This window comes from Scyliorhinus canicula, chromosome 7 (assembly GCF_902713615.1).
Source record: "Scyliorhinus canicula chromosome 7, sScyCan1.1, whole genome shotgun sequence".
NCBI classification, from domain to species: Eukaryota; Metazoa; Chordata; class Chondrichthyes; order Carcharhiniformes; family Scyliorhinidae; genus Scyliorhinus; species Scyliorhinus canicula.
This window is the reverse complement of record NC_052152.1, coordinates 45,603,146-45,623,950: the sequence shown is the minus strand read 5'-3', so window position 1 is coordinate 45,623,950 and position 20,805 is coordinate 45,603,146. Positions and strand designations below refer to the sequence as shown.

Here is a 20,805-nt window from a genome sequence, read left to right as displayed (position 1 = left end):
CCAAATAAAGAGGGAAAAAAAATCAAGAGACAGGGACACCAGGATTAGCCAATAGTCATCTGGCATGGTCTACCAATGTACACTTTCGCAAAAACAGTCCAGGGACAGAACAGGATACTGCCCCCGCCAGGGGACCCCAAGCCTCCATCCAGCCTAATACCCAACCGAAGAAAGACTCAAACAATGCTGAACTAGAGCACTCAGACTCACTCTTACTCAGGTCCCACAGCCAACAGGATCTTAAGGAGATTACAAAAGCCCCCAAAAAGGGACATCTCGGGGAGGGGGCCTGTTGACCCACCCAAAATGCCCTCCACCTGATCTGGATAAACTTAGTCACTACTGCTCTGATCTATTCAATCAAACTAAATTGCGATCAACAATATATTAGAATAGGAGCCGACAGGCGAAGGATACTCACATCACTCTTATAACCCCAGGGCATGTACCAGTACATATTTCCTCCACTCCAATATCAGAGGCATCAACGACAGAAACAAAAAAAAGGAACCCAGTCTTCTCCGGGATATATGTTTTGTACCTTCATAGGAGACAGACAAGGATTTCCTAATCCCAAATTAACAAAAGTATAAAAGACAAATATGACACCAATAGATCTAATGGGGATAGTGCTTCCTCATCCACAATGGAGACCTATAAATCATATCAACCACCTCCGTACCAACACCTACCGCCACCCTGCTGTGGTGTCACCTTATCTATAAATGAAGTGAAGGATACCAAAAAATATACTTCTTCTGTGTAAAAACACAGATTACAGCACACTGGAAACCAAGTAAATACAACTCTCATATCAAACGACCACCTCAGCATGATATTTACAGTATAACAGAAATCATATGTCTCTGTGCTCATATACCATATACCCCGGTCAGTATAAAAGACAATAACACGAAAGAGGAGGAAAATCATGAGGGAACAAAGTTCAGGATTAATGATGAACTGCTGGATAATATAACCATCCATGGAGTTTGACCACATCATTGCGCAATCAGTGTCCATCCAGAGTTTCACCGAAGCCCCTGCACCTCTGTCCTGTCGCCGTCCTGGAGCCCCTGTAAAGGGACACCTAGACCCTGGCGGATGGCAAAGGCCCATCATGTCTGGCTGCCTCCAATCCTTCTCAACGAACATCGAGGCCCAAGACTAGTGACCGATCCCAGATCTCAAAGATTCGTTGAACTCTAATCGCCCTGTCTTCAAATTAAAGATTGCAAAAGCATGGCAGCGAGTTCTCAAATTCGGCTGGCAATTCATCCCCAGCTCCGTTTGGATCATGGGGCACAAACACTCCTCCTCTGGTTCCATCTCCCCAAATCAAACAGGATGTTCAATATACTTTGCAGTAGGATTTCTAAGGACTGAAGCTGAGCCCCCACGAAGGAAACTGGCCTATTGACTGACAGGATTCTCTTCCCTGCTTCACCCTTCTCTACAGGGTATCTCGCAATTCATCTATGTGCGCAGTAATAATCTGTGCCGGGGTGCTGTGACCATTGTCCACAATTTCGCTCACAATGGCAGCCATTACCTCGATGCCAATGGCATCATCAAAGAGTAAGCCCGCCCACCAGCAAAACCACTAGTGCGAACTCGGCCCTACCCGGCCATCTCCAACCGCTTCAATGAACCAAGGATTTTCTGGTCTTAACTCGGCTGCCCATCACCAAAATTTAACCAGGATCTTTCAGGAATATAACAGATCACACTCATCAGGATCAAATAGTTATGGGTTGTGCATCAGGATAAAGCAAATTAAAAGATGAGTGGCGCCAGAGCTCACGGAAAGACAGGAGCTCCCGCCACGTGGACCCCCCCCGCCACGTGGACCCCCCCCCCCCCCCCCCAAATCTATTTTGAATTTTCATGCTGCCACTCGGAGACACCATTCAAAAAGAGTTACACACAATGGCGACATCCGGCTCTAATCAGGCACCCTGTTCCCAGAGTGAAATCCTCTTCAACGAAACACTGGAAAGACCAATGCCATCGTTTTCAGTCCCTGCTCCAAACTCTACTCCCAACCCACCAATTCCATAGCTGGCTGATGCTTCATTAAAGCATTCACAATCGCAGCATCTAATGTGACCTTGAACTAGGTTTCTGACCATACACCCCCTTGTCACAAAGATAGCCTACTTTCACCATCCTAATTCTCCTGTCACCGCCCCTGTATCAATCCATATGTGGCTGAATCTTCATCTAGGCTTTCATTACTACTCGGCTATGCAAATATTCTCCTAGCTGGCTCTCACATTCCACCCTTCAAAAAACTGAAACTGATTCAAAATTCTGTGATCGTTAAGACTTGGCAGCATCATTCATCCATCACTTATGTTGCCTCCCAGTTTAGCAAAGCAGTCCTCCAGCCCTACAACAATCCTCCAATTCTTGGCTTTCATATCTCCTCCATTTCTTTTGCCACTTCTTTGGCAGACATGCCTTCAGCTGCCTGGGCACCAAGTTGAATAATTCCCTTCCCTACATCTCTCTACTTTGGCATTCTCCTTTAGGGCATTCCCCAAATCCTGTCCCAGTTTCTTCTCCTTTGGAACAAGTGGTTGTTGTTGATATGGAGCGAAAGGAAATTCCTGCTTTCAATTATTGAATTAGCTGAACTCTGCTGAGGAAGTAGGTTTGAAGACCGAAGGGAATGCCTAGTAGGTGAAGATGGAAGCATCAGAGCACTCAACACTCATGTGAAACTGCGATCATTCAATATTTACAAGATTCAACTTGGTTGCAATGCGCCCGGTGAACAAATATTAGTCTTCCATTACCCTTGTAACTAGAACTCAATTTAAACTATTACCTCAGCTTTTTGGAAGTGTGTGGCATCATGGAAACCAACTGAGCAATGGCAGGAAGTTAACTGCACAGAAAAATAGGAAGGCTAAAGATATAATTTGGTCATACAGAAAACTAAACAGCATGTGGAGGTTGAACTACATTCAAAGAATATGAAAAACCATACCCAAGACATCAAAATTTCCCAAGCGAAAAAGGCCCCTATCACTTTATACACAAACACTGGGTTTAATTAAATAAGGTGGCTCTACTAGAATATGCAGTTTCCAAACTCTGCTGAAGACTACTACAGAGTTTGGATTTAAAAGAAAATGAAGGACACAAGAAACAAATCATTCCAAATAGATACTTTCATATTATTGAATATAAAGCATTTGTTCCTGTCTTTTCCCCATCTGCATCAACCTTCAATAGCTTGGGTAAAGATAAACACTAGGGCAAACTACAGAATGTACCTGAATTGAAAGGACTTGATAGGCCACATTATCCTTTCTCATTCCGTGCTTTGGTTTCTTAAGAGAACTGGTAAAAGCTCGGTAGAATATTGCACCACCAGGGTCCCTAGTTTTCTAGGGAATTTTGCTTTCAAATTATGCCGAGCTCCTGTTTTAATCACATAATAAAAAATATGGATTATGCAGGAATAACCAGATTACTGCAGAAAACAAAAAGAGATGTCAAAGCTTTTTGCCTTGCACTCAGGACATTATGCAAGAATAATGATATAAAAAGGAGAAAACAACAATTTATACTGTATAAGAAGAAAGTGCTGATTGGTAGGCAGGTAGACGCTGATTGGTAAAGGCCCTGGCATGGAGAACGGACCAGGTGACTGACAGTTAACTGCCAAGTATTGTTTGAAAGTTAAACCAGGCGGGTTGACCACGATGAGGAATTAACCAGTGAATGGCTGTCACTTATTTTGTTTAGCTGAAACAGGAGAAATGTGTACATGTTCTTTCTGCCTGCAAAGTACAGGGTCCTGTGTATTAATATATGTAGCTTCCAGTACGGGCAAATGCACCACGCTGCGAGCTCGACTGAGGATCTTAAATTAGTTATCAGTACAATTCTTAGTACAGATAATTATTTGGCAAATGTTGTTCAATTGCAGAATCAGATTTAATGATGGGCACTGCGTTTTGAGATTTGCAAGCACGGAATGGTTGATTACAGCCTGTACCTTGCCCGTTGCAAATAGCAGAAAGGCATGCTGTTTGATGTGATCCACCAGTCTTAGGGATGTACTGCCTACACAACTAGCATCACACTGGCACTGAAATTCATATACAACATTACTCATTTGTGTGATAGGCAGAGCATCCTTTTGGCTTGACGGCAGCATCCTGTTAGTAGTGAATACCACTCGTGTTGCTACTGCTTGATAGCAGTGTCAAACAGCTAGCTTCACCAGTTGCTCAAAGTTTTGAGATAACTTGCCCTTCCAGAGTAGTCTGAGGTAGACTGGGCACACATATTAATATACAGGGCACTGTACTTTGTAGACATAAGAACATGCACACACATTGCACCTGTTTCAGCTAAACAAATAAGTGTCAGCCATCCGTTGGCTCATTCCTCAGGGGCAATGGTTTGACCAATCAGCGTCAAAATGCCGGATTTAAATTTCAAACAATGCTTGGCAGTTAACCACCAACCAGTCACGGTGCATTCTCCATGGCAACACTTCTACCAGCGTCTACTTGCCAACCAATTAGCATTTTCTTCTCATACAGTACAAACTGTTGTTTTCCCCTTGTATCAATCAATATTCTTGCATAATGTGGTGATGTATGTAAGACGAAAAGCTTTGGCATATCTCTTTTTTTTCAGCAATACTCAAGTTCTGTACTACGAAACCAGTATTAATAACTATATTATTTGAAAGTCTTATGCTTTGTAAGTGGTATTAATTTGATTCCTCTAAAGATTAGATTATAAAATCTCACACAGCTAAAAGATGAGGAATTTGTCTGTTCTATCATTAAATATTTAAACTTATCTTGAATCATTTTTGACATGCTTTAGGACTTTTATCCAGAAGAATGGCAGAATATTACTGGAGGACAATTAGAAGACCTCAAATTCAGGTGTTCGTGTTTTAGGTGGAATTCACTAATAGTTGGACAATTAGACCTGAAATCAGATTTCAGTTTCTACATGTCAATACTCAGTTGCAGTGAACCCTGCGCAGTGCTTTGGTTCGAGTCTCTAATTAGACAGAAACATTTCAAATATGACCTACATAATCGTCAAATTTGCACATGTAGAATGAATGCTTACAATAAGTAATCTAAAATAATTAACAAAATTGTATGAAATAGATAACAAGATTAAATAACCTGAATTTAAATTTGAAAGTTGTGAAACACCAACACTATTTCAGTATGAGCCACAAAACTCCGGAACTAATTTTTATAATTTAGCTGGAGTGTTGTATATTATCCAAGCAGTCAGGCAGTACTTACCAATTGTTAATAACTGAATTTAGTCTTCTCGCTCTCCCACCTCAGTCATAAGTGGGAGAATGAGTGGGGCATTTGACCGTAGTAGCCTGCTGTAGGTCTCCTGGCATGTCTCCCAGCTCATGACTTATCAATCACTGACACACATTCATCTTCATTCACCTTCTAATGCACACTGTAGTGTTCACTCAAACTCCTGCTCACTGACTCATTCTCTCGCATTCACCCCTTTACTTTTTCTTGCCTGTCTTACTTTCACAATTTCTTCCCTTAAACTGAGTCTTTTACTTACTCTTCTATGTACTGGCACCCTACCTCAATCAGTAACTCATCCCTTCATACTCACTCAAGCTGCCACATGTAATCATTTCCTGGTATTCACTTATCACAATCTCCTTTTACCCGAGGGAGAATTAACCGCACACGTGAAGCAGGTGATTATACTTGATCCACTCGGGCCCTTTGGTGGTTTGTGGCTCTGTGCAATTGCAGTCTGTTCAATCCCAACACTGCTCCCGCCCATTTAAAGGCAATTTCTATACTATTTGGTTTGTGAGGGAAAGTCTTTTCATGAATTCAAGATGGAAGCGGCAAAGATGTTCAAAGCAGAGAAGGCGGAGGGGTTACCTTATTGATTATGAGACATAGATAGAGTAGATAAGAAACATTTCCCTTTACTAGAGGGGCCAACAAACAGGGGGCATAGATTTAAAATAAAGGAGATTTAGAGGGGATTTGAGGAAGAAAATTTCACCCAGAGGATGGTGGGAATCTAGAACTCACTGTCTAAAAGAGACGGTAAGATGGGAACCCTCACCACACTTAAGAAGCATTTAGATGAGCACTTGAAACCCCATAGCATACAAGGCTACGGACCAAGTGCTGGAAAATAGGTTTAGAATAGATAGGTGCTTGATAGCTTGCACAGACACGATGGGCCTTATGGGCTGCAAAATTCTATGACTCTCTCAGAGTGTATGACAGTGTTTTGCTTCATAGGTATTGCTAGCATGCTGTACTTTAGAGAAGCTTTCGGACAGAACGCACAGATTGTTTTTAAATCTATTCTGATGTCTTTGAATCTGGATGGTTGTGGAGTTAATGTTAGTAATCCCATTTTGAATCTAGTTTAGATCATAGGCACAATGATTTTGTCTCCCCTTCACCCTCTTGCCAGTTAAAAATGCCAAGTAACAACAACTTCTGCAAGTTTAATTCGGTTGTATTGGCCATGCATCCAAAACAGAGTCTGCTAAAGGCTCAGATCAGATGTGCGAAACCAAAATGTTGGGCAAGTATGGTAGTATGTGGTATGTGTTATGATATTGAGGCAGGATAGAAGGAGCCTTATTCTATAACAAGTGGTTCTTAACCCAGGAGCTCATAATTCAAACGTGGGTCAGCCTGGAAAGATAATTCACTCCCCACTACCCAGCAGTGAAACCTTCAATTTAATGAGCATGAAATTTATCATTGTTTTCAAAAAGCTCCTTGTGCAATGATTTGCGCAAGGCTTAAATTAGCTTAATGCTCAAGTTCTTAAAGTTTCACATGTGTTGCAGAGGTCCAATTGATACCAACATAAATGTTTGATAAATAAAATCTGCTTAATAGAAAAAAATTAAGGGATGCAAATCTAGATAATTCCCAATTTACAATACAAGGATTAATGGCTGTAAAACAAATACACTTTACTAGTATCGGAAAACAATTATTAACGTTTAATGAAGATTTTATCTCGTTAATAAGAGTGTCAGACAGGAAAGGAACTGGCAAGTAAATATAGATCTATAATACGTGGAGAGGTTTTATTTAAAACTCTATTAGGGATCAAAAAAGCTTTTCATTGTAGCTTTTAGTGTCAGAATCCCAAGCTCCAGTATTAAGCATCATCTCCAACTGGAGTGCTCCCAGTTCTTGGTCTGCCGATAAAAGAGGCTTGGTGCTACTGTCAAAATAACTTTCTTTTGCTTACCTTAGTCCAAGGGTGTGCCTTGATCTGTGGGAATTTGAACTCAGTGTAGTTGGGATTCATCTCTCTGATTTGCTCCCTTGTTGGCGTTCCCAGGACCTGGAAGCAAACATGTAATAAATCTCATGTATTGTATAATCTGATGAATTATTATACAAGAATACAATTCATTAGATGATACAATTAGCAACACGTTGAACACTAATGTTCAACATGTTCTTAAGTCTTTTGCAACTAGTATATGAAAATTGGTCACTACATTGCAATGATGCAGTTTTCAGTAAATATCCGTAAGGATGTTAGATTCCCAACCATAGGTCTGGCCCCATTCTTTGAAACAAGTTTAACCATGTACAAACAGCAATATCAGAAGGCTGGGATCATCTACTGATTATCTCATTGCCAACTCATTCAAATGTACAAGAAGCTCAATTCTCAACAGGAAGAATTTCTTCCACATGGCACAATTGGATAAAAAATCATTTGGGTTAAATAACTTTCATGAAGTGTATATCCATTCGTGTGAAGTAAATCACTGGTTTTAAGGCAATTGAGATGCACCTCAAGGCTCCAAGTAGTGTCAAGATAGGAAAAGCTGAATGAACTGGCAGAAAATGTTTTTCAAAGTGATGAGCAGTGAATTATTTTTAGGCACCATCACGGTCAAACTGAATAATCAAATTTTTGCAAATCAATGTTGCAACAAGTTTAAAGCCATCCTTTCTTTGCTGAAGCAACATAGTTGAGTAGGCTGTCGGAAAGAGAGAAAGCTTACAGAGAGGTAAAACGATCATGAAAAAGACCATTAAGTACACAAAAGATTTAAGTATTTAGACAATTGACATCCTACCTTAATAATTTCTACCAGTTGATCAACACCACTGTCACCAGGGAAGATGGGCTGTCCTAGCAATAGCTCTGCTAACACGCAACCAGCTGACCATACATCTAGGAACGTAAAATCAAGATAAGCAGTTAATTTTAAGAGCAGTGCTGAAATAGCATTACCTTTATTGAAGTGATCTTAATTAGTAATAGATTCGCTTTGAAGCTATATCAGTGCTTACACTGAAAAATATTATCACCATGCAGCTTCATAAATTTACTATTTTTATCAGTTGAAAACAATTGAAGAATTATAAGCGCAGCTATACAGTTGCCTAACTTTAGTACAAAAACAAGAACCATATGATCGAGATGAAAAAAAGTGAGGCTGTTTAACTTATTTCCAAAGCAACGTAGAGATCCACAATCTCAAATCTCCATCTGAAAACTAGATCCAAGTAAGTTACTGATCAAAAATAATTAATTTTTTGGCCACAATATTTCAGATCCCAATCTCTCCTCAGCCATTGTGTAAGATTAATGGCAAAGGCTTCCCAATTTGCTGGAAACACATTTCAAAGCAGTTTGACATCTATCCTGAGCTGCCAGGCTGGTAAACGCTCCAGCTGTCGAGTTTACAGCAGTACTCGGCTGCTAAGATAATGTTTAAAAAATGGACCAACAGCACTCGATTGATTCCCAGGCCCCACTGAAGTGCTTCTTCCACTGAATTGAATGGAGGCAGTCTGGGACGCAGCTGTCTCCTGTCTGCAGCTGCTAAATTTGCAGTGCTAAATAACATCAAACACTTAAAATGATTGGTTTTCTTGTCTTTTGGTGATTAAAGAAATTGTAGAACTTTAATTTTCAAACCAACTCAAACACATATAGGAAGCAACACATCAAATCCACAGAGGTGATCTCTTGAGCTGAGCTTGTAGTTTGTGCCCAAAAGGTAATATGGTGAAAAGATGCTCGACGGATGGCAGAAACAAGTCTCCTGGATCGTTTACATCCATCCATCAAACCTTTCATCAGATTGAATTCCAACAATGCAACCTGATTTCCAGGCACAAAAGGGAAGGGTAATTTGTATCGTCCTTAATTGCAATTTCTTTTTCCAGTTTAGCTTCATTGAGACCTGTTCTACATCTTGTTTCTTTGAATGGATTTTTATTGTACAACAAGTCACATCCAAAACTGAAAAGTTAATCCAGCTGCAGGTTCATAAATTTGCAGTGCCCAATTAGGTGAGTTGAAAGTAAAAAATTCCCCTTTCAATAGGAAATGTATGGTCTAGGTTCAGTACTTTCCTTAGGTTCAGATTAATAATACGGATTTCTACCCATAAGTTTGGGCATATTTTAAGATTGGGAGAATTCTTGGACATTGGAAGAACGGGCAAGGCACAGGGGCATTTTCAGATCTAACTTTCAACTTGTATTCAAAGAGACAGCTCTATGTCCAAGTGTTATTGGCATGTCAGATCATAATACTTTCACATATAGCTTCTCAAAATGCTGCATCTGATGTACATTCTTTGCCAAGTGGATATAACATCACAAACTATTGAGTGGCTTTTGGCCTACATGGATTCCCTAAATTAGATCGGAGCAAATACAAATCCATGCCAGTGGAAAAAGAGCAGAAAATTGGGTCAAAGCTAAAGGTATTAAGTCCACATACTTAAATTGGCACTATTAAATCCACAGCAAGACCTTGGATCATATTGTCTACCACTAAAAGAAAGTTGCTTGAGAACATGAATTGAAACAATCTTTTTTGAAACTGCACCATCTCTTATAAAGTGACTTTTTGGCTCCCTGTGAAGCAAATTTACAACTTCCTTATTTTTCCAATATAACGAGCAGGTTCCTTGTGTAACTAAGCTAGATTTTTAAAACTCATAATATTCCAGATTAAGGGTAGCACAGTGGTGCAGTAGTTTGCACTGCTGCCTCACGGCGCTGCGGGTTCGATCCCGCCCCCGTTCACTGTCCGTGTGGAGTTTGCACGTTCTCCCAGTGGCTGCATGGGTCTCACTTCCACAATCCAACGATGTGCAGGGTAGGTGGATTGGCCACGCTAAATTATCCAATAATTGGAAAAAAAATTGGATCCTCTATATTAAAAAAAATAATAATATTCCAGATTAAAAATATTCAGTGCCCTGACTACTATCTTCCATAACTTTGTGGTCAAGGTTCATTGATACATTCACCCATTTAACTCCACCCTTGCTTTAGCCATTAATCTAGCTACTAGTGGTGTCTCATTCCACAGGTTCGTTGAGCTGAAACTTCCAAGCATGAATCAGTTTCAATGAATGGGTTGCAGAATGAGATGCGAGTAACACACGAAATACACAGCAAGCTTCACGCAGCAATTTCAAGGCTACTTGATGCAACGGTGTGATTACACATGTAAGTCAACAAATATTCAAATATCTTAGAAACAAAAATAACAAAACTCACCTATACTGGAGGTATAATCCGTGGCACCAAAGATCAACTCCGGCGCCCTGTAGTACCGTGAGCAGATATAAGAAACATTTGGTTCACCACGCACCAATTGTTTTGCACTGAAACAAAGGTTGTTAAAAAGTAAAAACTCTGGACTAATGAATCAAATATTTTTTTTAAGTACAAAAATAATTTGAAGAAAGACATGAAAAATCAATTTATTTATTAAAGTAGCTATAAATGAGTACATGTCGACTTTTAGCATACATTTCTACAACATACATCATGGAAATAACATGATGAAATATTACAGCCTTGAATGAGGTCTTGGAGTTCAACATTTCTGCAATTTCAGTATTGTCCCAAATAAGCAACTTTTTAACTCATTTACTTTTATATGAGAGGCTGTAATGTGGACATTTTTGTCCACCAGGTGGCATACTAAGTTTTAGATGGCTACCTGTACAGCAACATGGTCTTTAACACAGATTGCAGTAAGGTATGGTTAACTTCTGCATCTGAATTTTGCAGAGAGGGGATTATGTTTCACAAGTAGAAGCAATGCCCAATGGTATTTTCCAAAGTCTCATTCATTTGATGCAAAATCTGGTGTTCTGATCCTCAAAAAAAAAACCTTTGTGAAAATGATCTTAATTTAACCAAATTATTTCTAAATGGAATGCAGGGAAAATATATATAGGAATCTAATGAGATTGATAAATAGCCTGCTCCAGTCTTTGGACGCAGAAGAGAGAATACCTCGCTGAGGCTATAACCAGGTAGTAGCCTCTGACAAAGATGTTATTCATTTTTTCATGCAAATTGAGCCTGTTCCTTTTGAAGATGCCTGCAACTTTGTTTCTTACTCTACCCTTACGTTTGGCTGAGAATTGCACCTCAGTTAATCCAAAGTCCTATATCTATAGAGAATCAAGGCAAAAGTCAAATAGTTGCAAAAGCTGAAAATCTGAAGCAAAGGAGGCAGGAATACTCAGCAAGTTAGGTTGAGAATCAACATATCTCGGTATTGAATTGAGTATCACCTACATGTGGTCATTGGATTAGAGCTGTAAGATCCCATATTCAGCGCTGCCACATCCAGTTGTTAATGGTGGACAATTAAACAAAAAGGAGACGGTTCCACAAACATCTCCATCCTTAATGATGACGCCCAGCACATCTGTGCAAGACAAGGCTTACAACCATCTTCAGCAAGAAGGGTCAAGTGGATGACCCATCTCAGCCTTGATGGCTCTGTGGTATCACAGATACCACACTTCAGCCACTGTTACTTGCTCCATGTGATATCAATAAAAGGCTGAGCATACTGAATACACCAAGTTTATGAACCCTCACAACATCTCAGCTGTAGTCCTGAAGACTTGTGCGGCAGAATTAGCAGCGCCCTTAGTCAAGCTGTTCCAATACAGCTACAAGACTGGCATCTATCCAGCAACATGGAAAATTTCCCAGCTATGCCTTGTCCACAACAGGCAAGACAAATCTGATCTGGCTGATTAATGCCCCATTTGATTATTCTCAATCATCAGCAATGTGATGGAGGTTGTGTCATCATGCGACAGCAATAACCTGTTGACTGATGTTCAGTTTGGGTTCTGCCATGACCACTTGACTCCTGGCCTTGTTACAGATATGGTTCAAACATGGAAAAAGGACAGTTCAAGAGGTGAGGGGAGAGTGACTGCCCTTGACATCAAGGCAAATTTGACGGAGTATCCCATTAAGGAGCCCTGGCAGAATTGATGTCAATGGGAATTGGGGGAAAGCTCTCCGCTAGCTGGAATTATACCTAGCACAGAAGATGGTTGTGGTTGTTAGAGGCCAATTATCTGAGCCTGAAGACATTGCTGCTGGAGTTCCTCAGGGCAGCGTCCTCAGTCCAACCATGTTCAGTTGCTTCAGTGGCTTTCCCTACATTGTAAGATCAGATGTTTGCTGATGATAGCAGTGGTCATTTCCATTCGCTACTCCTCAGATAATGAAACAGTTCATACCTGCACCAACAAGACCTAGACAACGTTCAGCATGGGCTGACAAGTGCCAAGTAATATTTGTGCAACAAGTGTCAGACAATAACCATTTCCAACAAGAGAGAATCTAGCCACCTCCCCATGACATTCAACTCCATTACCTTTGCTGTATTTCTTTACCATCAACACCATGGTGGTGAGGTTGCAGAAGTCATCACTGACCAGAAATTTAGCTACATAAATACTCTGGCACAAGAATTGGTCGGAGGCTATGCAATTTGCAGTGAATAACTTACCAACCGAACTCAAAACTGTAAGTCGATAGTTTGAAGTCATACTCTCCATTTATCTGGAGCAGTACAACTTCAATGATACTCAAGAAACTCGATACCATCCACACATTACCACCAAATTAAAAACATTCACTTCCTCCACCATCAATGCATGTCAACAAGATGCAGTACAGCAACTTACCAAGCACCTTCCAAACCCTCAAACCTCTACCACCCAGAAGAACAAGAACAGCAAGTGCATGGGAACACAACCTCCATCAAGTTCCCCTTCAAGTCACACAGCATCCTGACTTGAAAATATATCGCCATTCTTTCACTGTAACTAGATCAAAATCCTGCAGCAATTAATAACACAGGGGTTCAAGCACACCACTCACGACCATCTTCTAGAGAGCAATAAAAACTAGTCTTACCAGAGATGCCGACAAAGAAGCAAATTATAAAACACATAGCCATGCACTCTACGATACGATCCCAATTGATGTTATAACTGGAGGGGAAGATCCCAGAATGGAACCCTGGCTCAAAGGACGTAACGTTTACATTTTTTTACTGAAATGTGGAGGAACGGAGTAACAAGACCACTAATTAGTTTCAACAAGAAAAAAATATTAATGAAACATGAAAGAATTGAATTATAATACAATACTCCCCCTTGTTTTAACAATTACACAGGTTTTAGGATTAACACAGATTATACAGTACATCTTGAGATACAATGGTTTCATTAACCGCAAAGTCCCTTTTAAGCACACAAAGTGACTGGAGTAAAACACAAAGTGAATGTCTGCAGATTTTGAGCCCCTTGTCCCACTGAACTCCGGCTTCCACAAGAGTGCTTTCAAATTCCGCTTTCAAAAGTTACACTTCCAAATCTTCTTTTAAATTATGCTTTTCCACTGCTGCTTCCATCAAAGTTTTGGTTTCAGGTTTTACACATCTTCTTTCGGGGTTCCTTTGTCTTAAAGACGTTTACGTAAACTCTTGAGGTCCAGCCACTAATTTCCACAATTAATAGTAACAATAATCTTTATTAGTGTCACAAGTAGCCTTACATTAACCCTGCAATGAAGTTACTGTGAAAATCCCCTAGTCGCCACACTCCGGCACATGTTCAGCTACTGAGGGAGAATTCAGAATGTCCAAATTACCTAACAGCACGTCCATCAGAACTTGTGGGAGGAAACCCGTGCAGACACAGGGAGAACGTGCAGACTCCGCACAGACAGTGACCCAAGCGGGAATCGAATGCGGCACGCTGGCGCTATATCAAATAATGTCTTCCAAACTATAATAATTTCCTCACAAACCTTAGCGCTACTGCAGGTATCTTTCTGGCGTCTCACATTACTGAACAGTATTCTGTTCTGGTTCCCAATTTCCTTTGTTTCGCTAATTCTGGACTTCTTGGAAACGTCTTTTCATTTCTCTAACTTCCTCAACTAGCTGGACTTTAGATTTCCAACATCTATTTTCTTAACCATCACTCCATAGTATGGCTTTTCTTCTAGCAAGGCTGAGAGAAATATGCCCTCTTTAGCCCTCTAAAACTATTGCTAGCAGAGCCGAGTGCTGCCTTCTCTCTCACTACCCATCTCCAATTACTCTGACTTCCAGTTAAAACGAAAAGTGAAAGCACTTCCCTTTGGAAAGTGGCCTCCTGTTGCTGGCACCAACTTACTTCTATTTATTCTTCACACTATAACCCCCTCCAAGCACACCAGAATCACAGTTGGAATTGAAACCAGCCCACATACATACAAACACCATTGCCCAGCACCAAAGGGGCTGGTTTAGCTCACCAGGCTAAATCGCTGGCTTTTAAAGCAGACCAAGCAGGCCAGCAGCACGGTTCATTTCCCGTACCAGCCTCCCCGGACAGGCGCCGAAATGTGGCGACTAGGGGCTTTTCACAGTAACTTCATTGAAGCCTACTCATGACAATAAGCGATTTTCATTTCATTTCATTTTTCAAATCCAACTATATGTTTTAACCTTCCAGGCATAGAAACAAAATCCCGTAAAACTTCCTTTGTTTTCCTAACACTATAAATAAAATATTTCGGGCCTAGGCAATCTTGGCTTAATACAAGGCAAGCTATGTAACACGAGTTATGGAAACGATCACAGCAACCTTTTGCCACCTCCTACCCGAGCTTCCTCTCTCTCCATAAAATATTAGACATTAGCACCAACTCTGAAGATAGCAGCTACAGGGCGGCACGGTGGCACAGTGGTTAGCATTGCTGCCTACGGCGCTGAGGACCCGGGTTCGAATCCCGGCCCTGGGTCACTGTCTGTGAGGAGTTTGCACATTCTCCCTGTGTCTGCGTGGGTTTCACCCCCACAACCCAAAGATGTGCAGGTTAGGTGGATTGGCCACGATAAATTGCCCCTTAATTGGAAAAAACGAATTGGATATTCTAAATTTATAAAAATAAAAAAAATAAATAAAAAAGATAGCAGCTACAGCCACACAAAGTCAAAACTCTAGTACTTTCTATTTACCACTGAAGAGTTCCAAAAGACCCTCTATTATCTATAATAGTAATCTGGTAGTATTGTTGAAAAGAGAGACGTTTTTGTCCAAGCGTTTCATCTTGCACTCATTGGGATATTCACAATACAATGCAAGGGAAATCAACAAATTTAAACTGTATGAGAAGATTGGTTGCCAATGGTCTCTTAAAAGGTGCTGCCATGGAGAATACACACGTTCAATACATATCATAGAACTTAGAGTGAGGAAGGAGGCCATTCGGCCTATCAAGTCTACACCGGTCCTTGGAAAGAGCACTAAGCCCACATCTCCACCCTATCCCTGTAACCCAGTAACCTCACCTAACCTTTTTGGAAACCAAGGGCAATTTAGCATAGCCAATCCATCTAATCTGCACATCCTTGGACTGTGGGAGGAAATCGGAGCACCCGGAGGAAACCCGCGCAGACACGGGGATAACGTGCAGACTCCGCACAGACAGCGACCCAAGCCGGGAATCGAACCTGGAACCCTGGAGCTGTGAAGCAACACTGCGAACCACTGTGCTACCGTGCCGCAGCTGACCGTGAACTGCCCAACATTATTTGTAATTTAAACCAGGCCATTCAACTCGGATTTGTCAATGCATTACCCTGAGGAATGAAGCAGCAAATGGCTGTCACTTATTTTGTTTAACTGAAACAGGTGCAATGTCTGTACATATTCTTTCTGTCCGCAAAAAACAGGGCCTTGTATATTAATACATGTAGTTTCCAGTACACGCAAAATACTACGAATGTTGGGGAGCTGAACAAAGGGACAATACAGGAAATACCCTGTTTCTCTTTCTGCATATTTGCTGCCTAACCTGTTGAGTTAAGGTTTCAGGTTCATGGCCTTTCAACTTTCTGATTCAGAAATGTGTATGCTAACACTGAACCAAGATGGAGCTTCAGCATGCATTTCTTGAAAGAACTATATAGTTGACATCTATCTATTTGGCAGAACTGGATGTGTATTCTTGTCAGAAAATAAAACACATCAGTTGAGCTAGTATCTTGAAAGTCTTACAGTATAGCAAAACAATGCAAGCAGTTATGAGTCTAGTCAAAGAAGCAACATAAGCACTGGAAGTTCATATACATTGGAAGGCAAGAGGTGTCCACTAAAAACTATTGATCAAATAGGTCTAGATTTGTTCATATTGTAGCACAAAAAGCAAGCACAACCAAGTCAATATTCTTAATCCAAGATTTAAAACCAATTTTGGTTGAAAATTATTGGACGGTTATTCCCTCAGAACTTGAGGTACAACAAATGTGAAAGATATTGAAACTCAGGAACCAACAATGAACCACATAATGTGAAGAAGGAAAGTTGCTAACCTGTTTTGAATTGTTTCGATAATTAACTTTTGAATAATGATTCAATTCTCTACACAAAGGGTCTCCTCAGACACAAATATATCAGGACCACAAAGTGAAGACAATAACCATTCTGCAGATCAAACTCAGCTGTCAACAGACAATATGCCAGTATTGGAGAGAAGAGAGTTGAGGAAGAAATAAAATATTACTGCTTACAAACTTACTGCAATGCAATTATGTAACTTATGTAAATTATGTCCACCAGCAACTCTGACATTTACACCACAAAGTATTTGCATCCAAATGTCATTGTGTCATCTTTGTTGAAAAAGGATTATTGGTTTGATAATTATCCACCTAAACTAAATGCAATAGCTCAAGTAAAACGTATGCAATAAACCTTTTACAGATGAAAAGTTTCAGCTTAATTTAACAAAGTCACCTTTTGAATACTATCCAGCTTAAATATTTTATCACAGTGAAGGCGGAGGGAATCTTTGAGGCATGGTTCGAAATTATATCGAAGCACTGGAGAAAGATATTTTCCAATATATCTAGCCAAAGCTTTAACTAAGCTGTTACTGAACTTAAAAAAATCCCCAAATATTCCATTTGACAATACTAACAGAGAATTTTCAAAAATAATCAAATGCTTGTACAGTTTCAATCAATTTATGCTTCTAGTAAGTTATAAAATATATATTCCTGGTAAATAGGAATAAGGGGGCCACATATTTTCCAAGGAATATCTGATAAAAGTTGAAATGGAGTTGAGGGAGAGACAAAGGGGTACATATTCACAAATCAGTAAAAGCAGCAACTCCAAGTTGACAAGGCTATAAAAAATACAAAGCATTGATAATTCACTTCTAGAGGAATACAATCCAATAAAAACAGAAAGGTTGCATTTAATTTGCACAGGACCTAGGTTAGACTATATTAGCGTACAGTTCTGGACGCCATACTATAAGAATGATACAGAAGCATTGGAGATGGAGCAAAAAGGATTGACAAGAATGATACCAGAAATACTGAACAGGCTAGGGCTCTTTTCATGTGAAAAGAGAAAATCGGCAGGTGACCCGAGGTCTTTAATGTTATGAGGGGCTTGAGGGGATTAAAGGCCAAGATGTTTCCACTTGTTGGGAGCCCAAAACCAGGAATCATAAATGTAAGGAATTCTGAAGAAAGTTTGAACGTGGAATTCAGCACCCACATGGGAGTAGTGGAGACAAATAGCAGAGATACACTTAAGGAAAGCGAGGCAAATATATAAGGGAGAAAGGAAGAGAAGGATAATCATTTGGTAGCATAGTGTTCGGGTATTGCTGAAGAGAGACAAACTGTCAAAGTTTTTCATCTTCCACTCATCAGGACACTTAGCAAAAGGAACGACAATTTATGTTGCATGAGAAGGAGTGGCGATTGGTTGGCAAGTGGACTCTGATTGGTAGAGACGTTGCCATGGAGATTATACTGGGAATAGTTAACTGCAAAGCTTTGGTTCAAATTCAGGTAGGTTGACTGATTGGGCAAGGCATTGCCATCGAAAATGAAACAGAGAATGGCTGTCCCCCAAGTTTTTGTCTAGCTAAAAAGGTTCAATGTGCCCTCCGGTGGCAGCCAGGACTGGACATGAAGACAAGACAAGGCGGGTGGCGGTGCTGTATGCGGGTGATGTCCGAGGTGGGGAGCATTGTAGCAGATCCGATCTGGGGCGGGGGAGGGGTTGAATAGGTTTGTGATGATGAGTGTGAAGCTGGAGGGGATGCCGGTGGTCCCGGCAAACGTTTATGCCCCAAATTAGGTTGATGCAGATTTCATGAGGCGGATGCTGGGGAAGATTCCTGACCTGGTCTCGCACCAGTTGATCAAGGGGGTGGGATTTTAACATGGTTATGGAGCCAAGCTTGGCCTGGTCAAGCCAGAGATCGGGAAAGGTGTTGGCAGTGGCAAAGGGGCTGAAAGGGTTCATGCACGTATGATGGGTTTTTTTGTTGGGGGGGGGGGGGGGTGGTTTGGGAGGCCAAGGGTGAAGGAATTTTCATATTTTCCCATGTGCACCGGATGTACTCCCAGACTGACTTTTTTTTGTGGTGGGTAAGGCGTTGTTGGCTGGGGTGGTTGATTCGGAGTATTCGGCAATTGTGGTCTCCAACCATGCGCCACACTGGGTGGATTTGTGAGGGGCCCAGCACCCACAGTGAAGGCTGGATGAGGAGGTGTGTGAGCGGGTGAGGGCCGCCATCCAGGGGTTTATGGAGCTCAATGACACGAGCGAGGTCACAGCCGCCACGCTGTGGGAGGCAATCAAGGTGGTGGTTTGGGGGGGGGGGGGGGGGGGGGGGGGGGGTGTTGGTTATTTATAATGCTGTACAAATTTGCTTCTGCTTCGGTTTGTTTTTATGAAAATGCCTGGTGTGATCATATGTGGCTTCTAGAATTCCTAAGTGAGCCACGGTGATGAGGTATAATCTGTACTTCCTGTTGTGAACAGCTGAAGGGATGCGCTGTTTGATGCGATCCACCAGTCATTAGGATGTACAGCGTACATACCGGACATCACACTGACACTGAGATTCATATACAACATTAATTTTGTCATTGGCACATCAATTTGACTTGATAGCAGTCTTGATTCTCATGCAGTATAAATTGTTGTTCCGTTTACTATTGGTATTCTTGCCAAGTGTTCTGATGGGTGCAAGAAAAAAAAACTTTGACAGCATACTGAAGAGAAGGATATGCCAATAGGGTTAGATGTTGTGTGAGAAGCGGGGAAGAGCATGAACACCTGCACAGACCAGTTGGGCCGAACGGCCTGTTCCTTTGCTGTGAATTCTATACAAAGCTTATGTAATTTTTCATTACCAATGAACTGGGAAAAAAAACTCACCTTCCAAAGTCACAGAGTTTTAGGACAGCTGTTTCAGGATCAAGCAGCAGATTCTGTGGTTTGATATCCCGATGGCAAATTCCAAAGGAATGGATGTAAGCTAAACTCCGGAACAGCTGATACATATACAACTATTGAAAAGAAAATAATTTTCATCAATTATTAGAACAGAATTCAATAGTTTTGATTACACAAGTTAAAAACGGAAGTCCATTTAGGTAGAGTATTATTTCCTCAGGATAGCTCAAAATATTTTTTCATCAAGTAACGCCCAAGAAGCAATATGTGGCGTCCATCTTGTATAGAGCAATGTCCCGCATACAGAAATAACTGAACAGATGCCTGTTTTTAGTGGGGTTAGTTGAAGAAAGAATGTGGACAGGAAAGCAACGTATGTTTTATATCAACTTGAGAATATTTGATCATCTCAAAACTGGCATCTCAGCTGACTAATTTGGCCTAATCAGTACATGCAACTCAGATTCCTGGGTTTGCCACTTCAAGAAATTGATCACTGTCATTCCGTTGCAGGAAGTGCCGTTCTTTTGATGAATAGTTAAGAGGTTCCACTTGCCTATTCAGGTGAATCAGGTGGTCATTATAGATCCCATTAATGCTAATAGAAAGAGAGTAGGGAATTTTACCTAAATAACATTCCTCCCATAAAAAACTACCACAAATAAATTTGGTTATTCAACTCTTTGCTGTGTATAAATTTTCTGCTGAGTTTGTCTGTACACAAGTATCACTGTACTTAAAAATAATTTGCTATACATGAAGCATTTTGAGATGTGGTAAGATACAAACTTTATACAATTGGAAATGTATAAGCTAGGCAATGGACCTGTTTATTTAGTGCCAAAGTGAATTTAGAAAAACTGAAACTACATGCTTCTACAGATCCTCATCTTGTGTAATGCTTTGCATGTCATACTGGCGTCATCTTAAGTTAGGTAATAAATGTTTGAAATGGGCCTGTTCCATTAGTTGCCTGACCTTGTGTTACCAAGCTATTGTGACATGTTGAAGGCAGTGAACCAAATTACAGATCAAATTCCATGTTCAACCCGTGGTCTAAGGGGCCTCACGGTAGCATGGTGGTTAGCATCAATGCTTCACAGCTCCCGGGTCCCAGGTTCGATTCCCGGCTGGGTCACTGTCTGTGCGGAGTCTGCACGTCCTCCCCGTGTGTGCGTGGGTTTCCTCCGGGTGCTCCGGTTTCCTCC

At 40.9% G+C, this 20,805-nt stretch overlaps 1 protein-coding gene across 2 annotated transcripts in view; it reads right to left on the bottom strand.

Annotated features, from left to right (window-relative positions):
• The window catches only part of gsk3ba (glycogen synthase kinase 3 beta, genome duplicate a), a 175,538-nt gene that overhangs the window by 25,317 nt on the left and 129,416 nt on the right, over positions 1–20,805 (bottom strand). Inside the window, exons 5-9 of one of the 2 annotated variants that reach the window (XM_038801907.1) lie at positions 19,580–19,710; positions 10,566–10,672; positions 8,117–8,214; positions 7,270–7,365; positions 2,834–2,893 (exon numbers count right to left, since the gene is read on the bottom strand). In XM_038801907.1, the coding sequence (XP_038657835.1) occupies positions 2,834–2,893; positions 7,270–7,365; positions 8,117–8,214; positions 10,566–10,672; positions 19,580–19,710 (492 nt within the window). The remainder of the gene's footprint in view (positions 1–2,833; positions 2,894–7,269; positions 7,366–8,116; positions 8,215–10,565; positions 10,673–19,579; positions 19,711–20,805) is intronic. The other variant, XM_038801908.1, reaches the window with a different exon arrangement.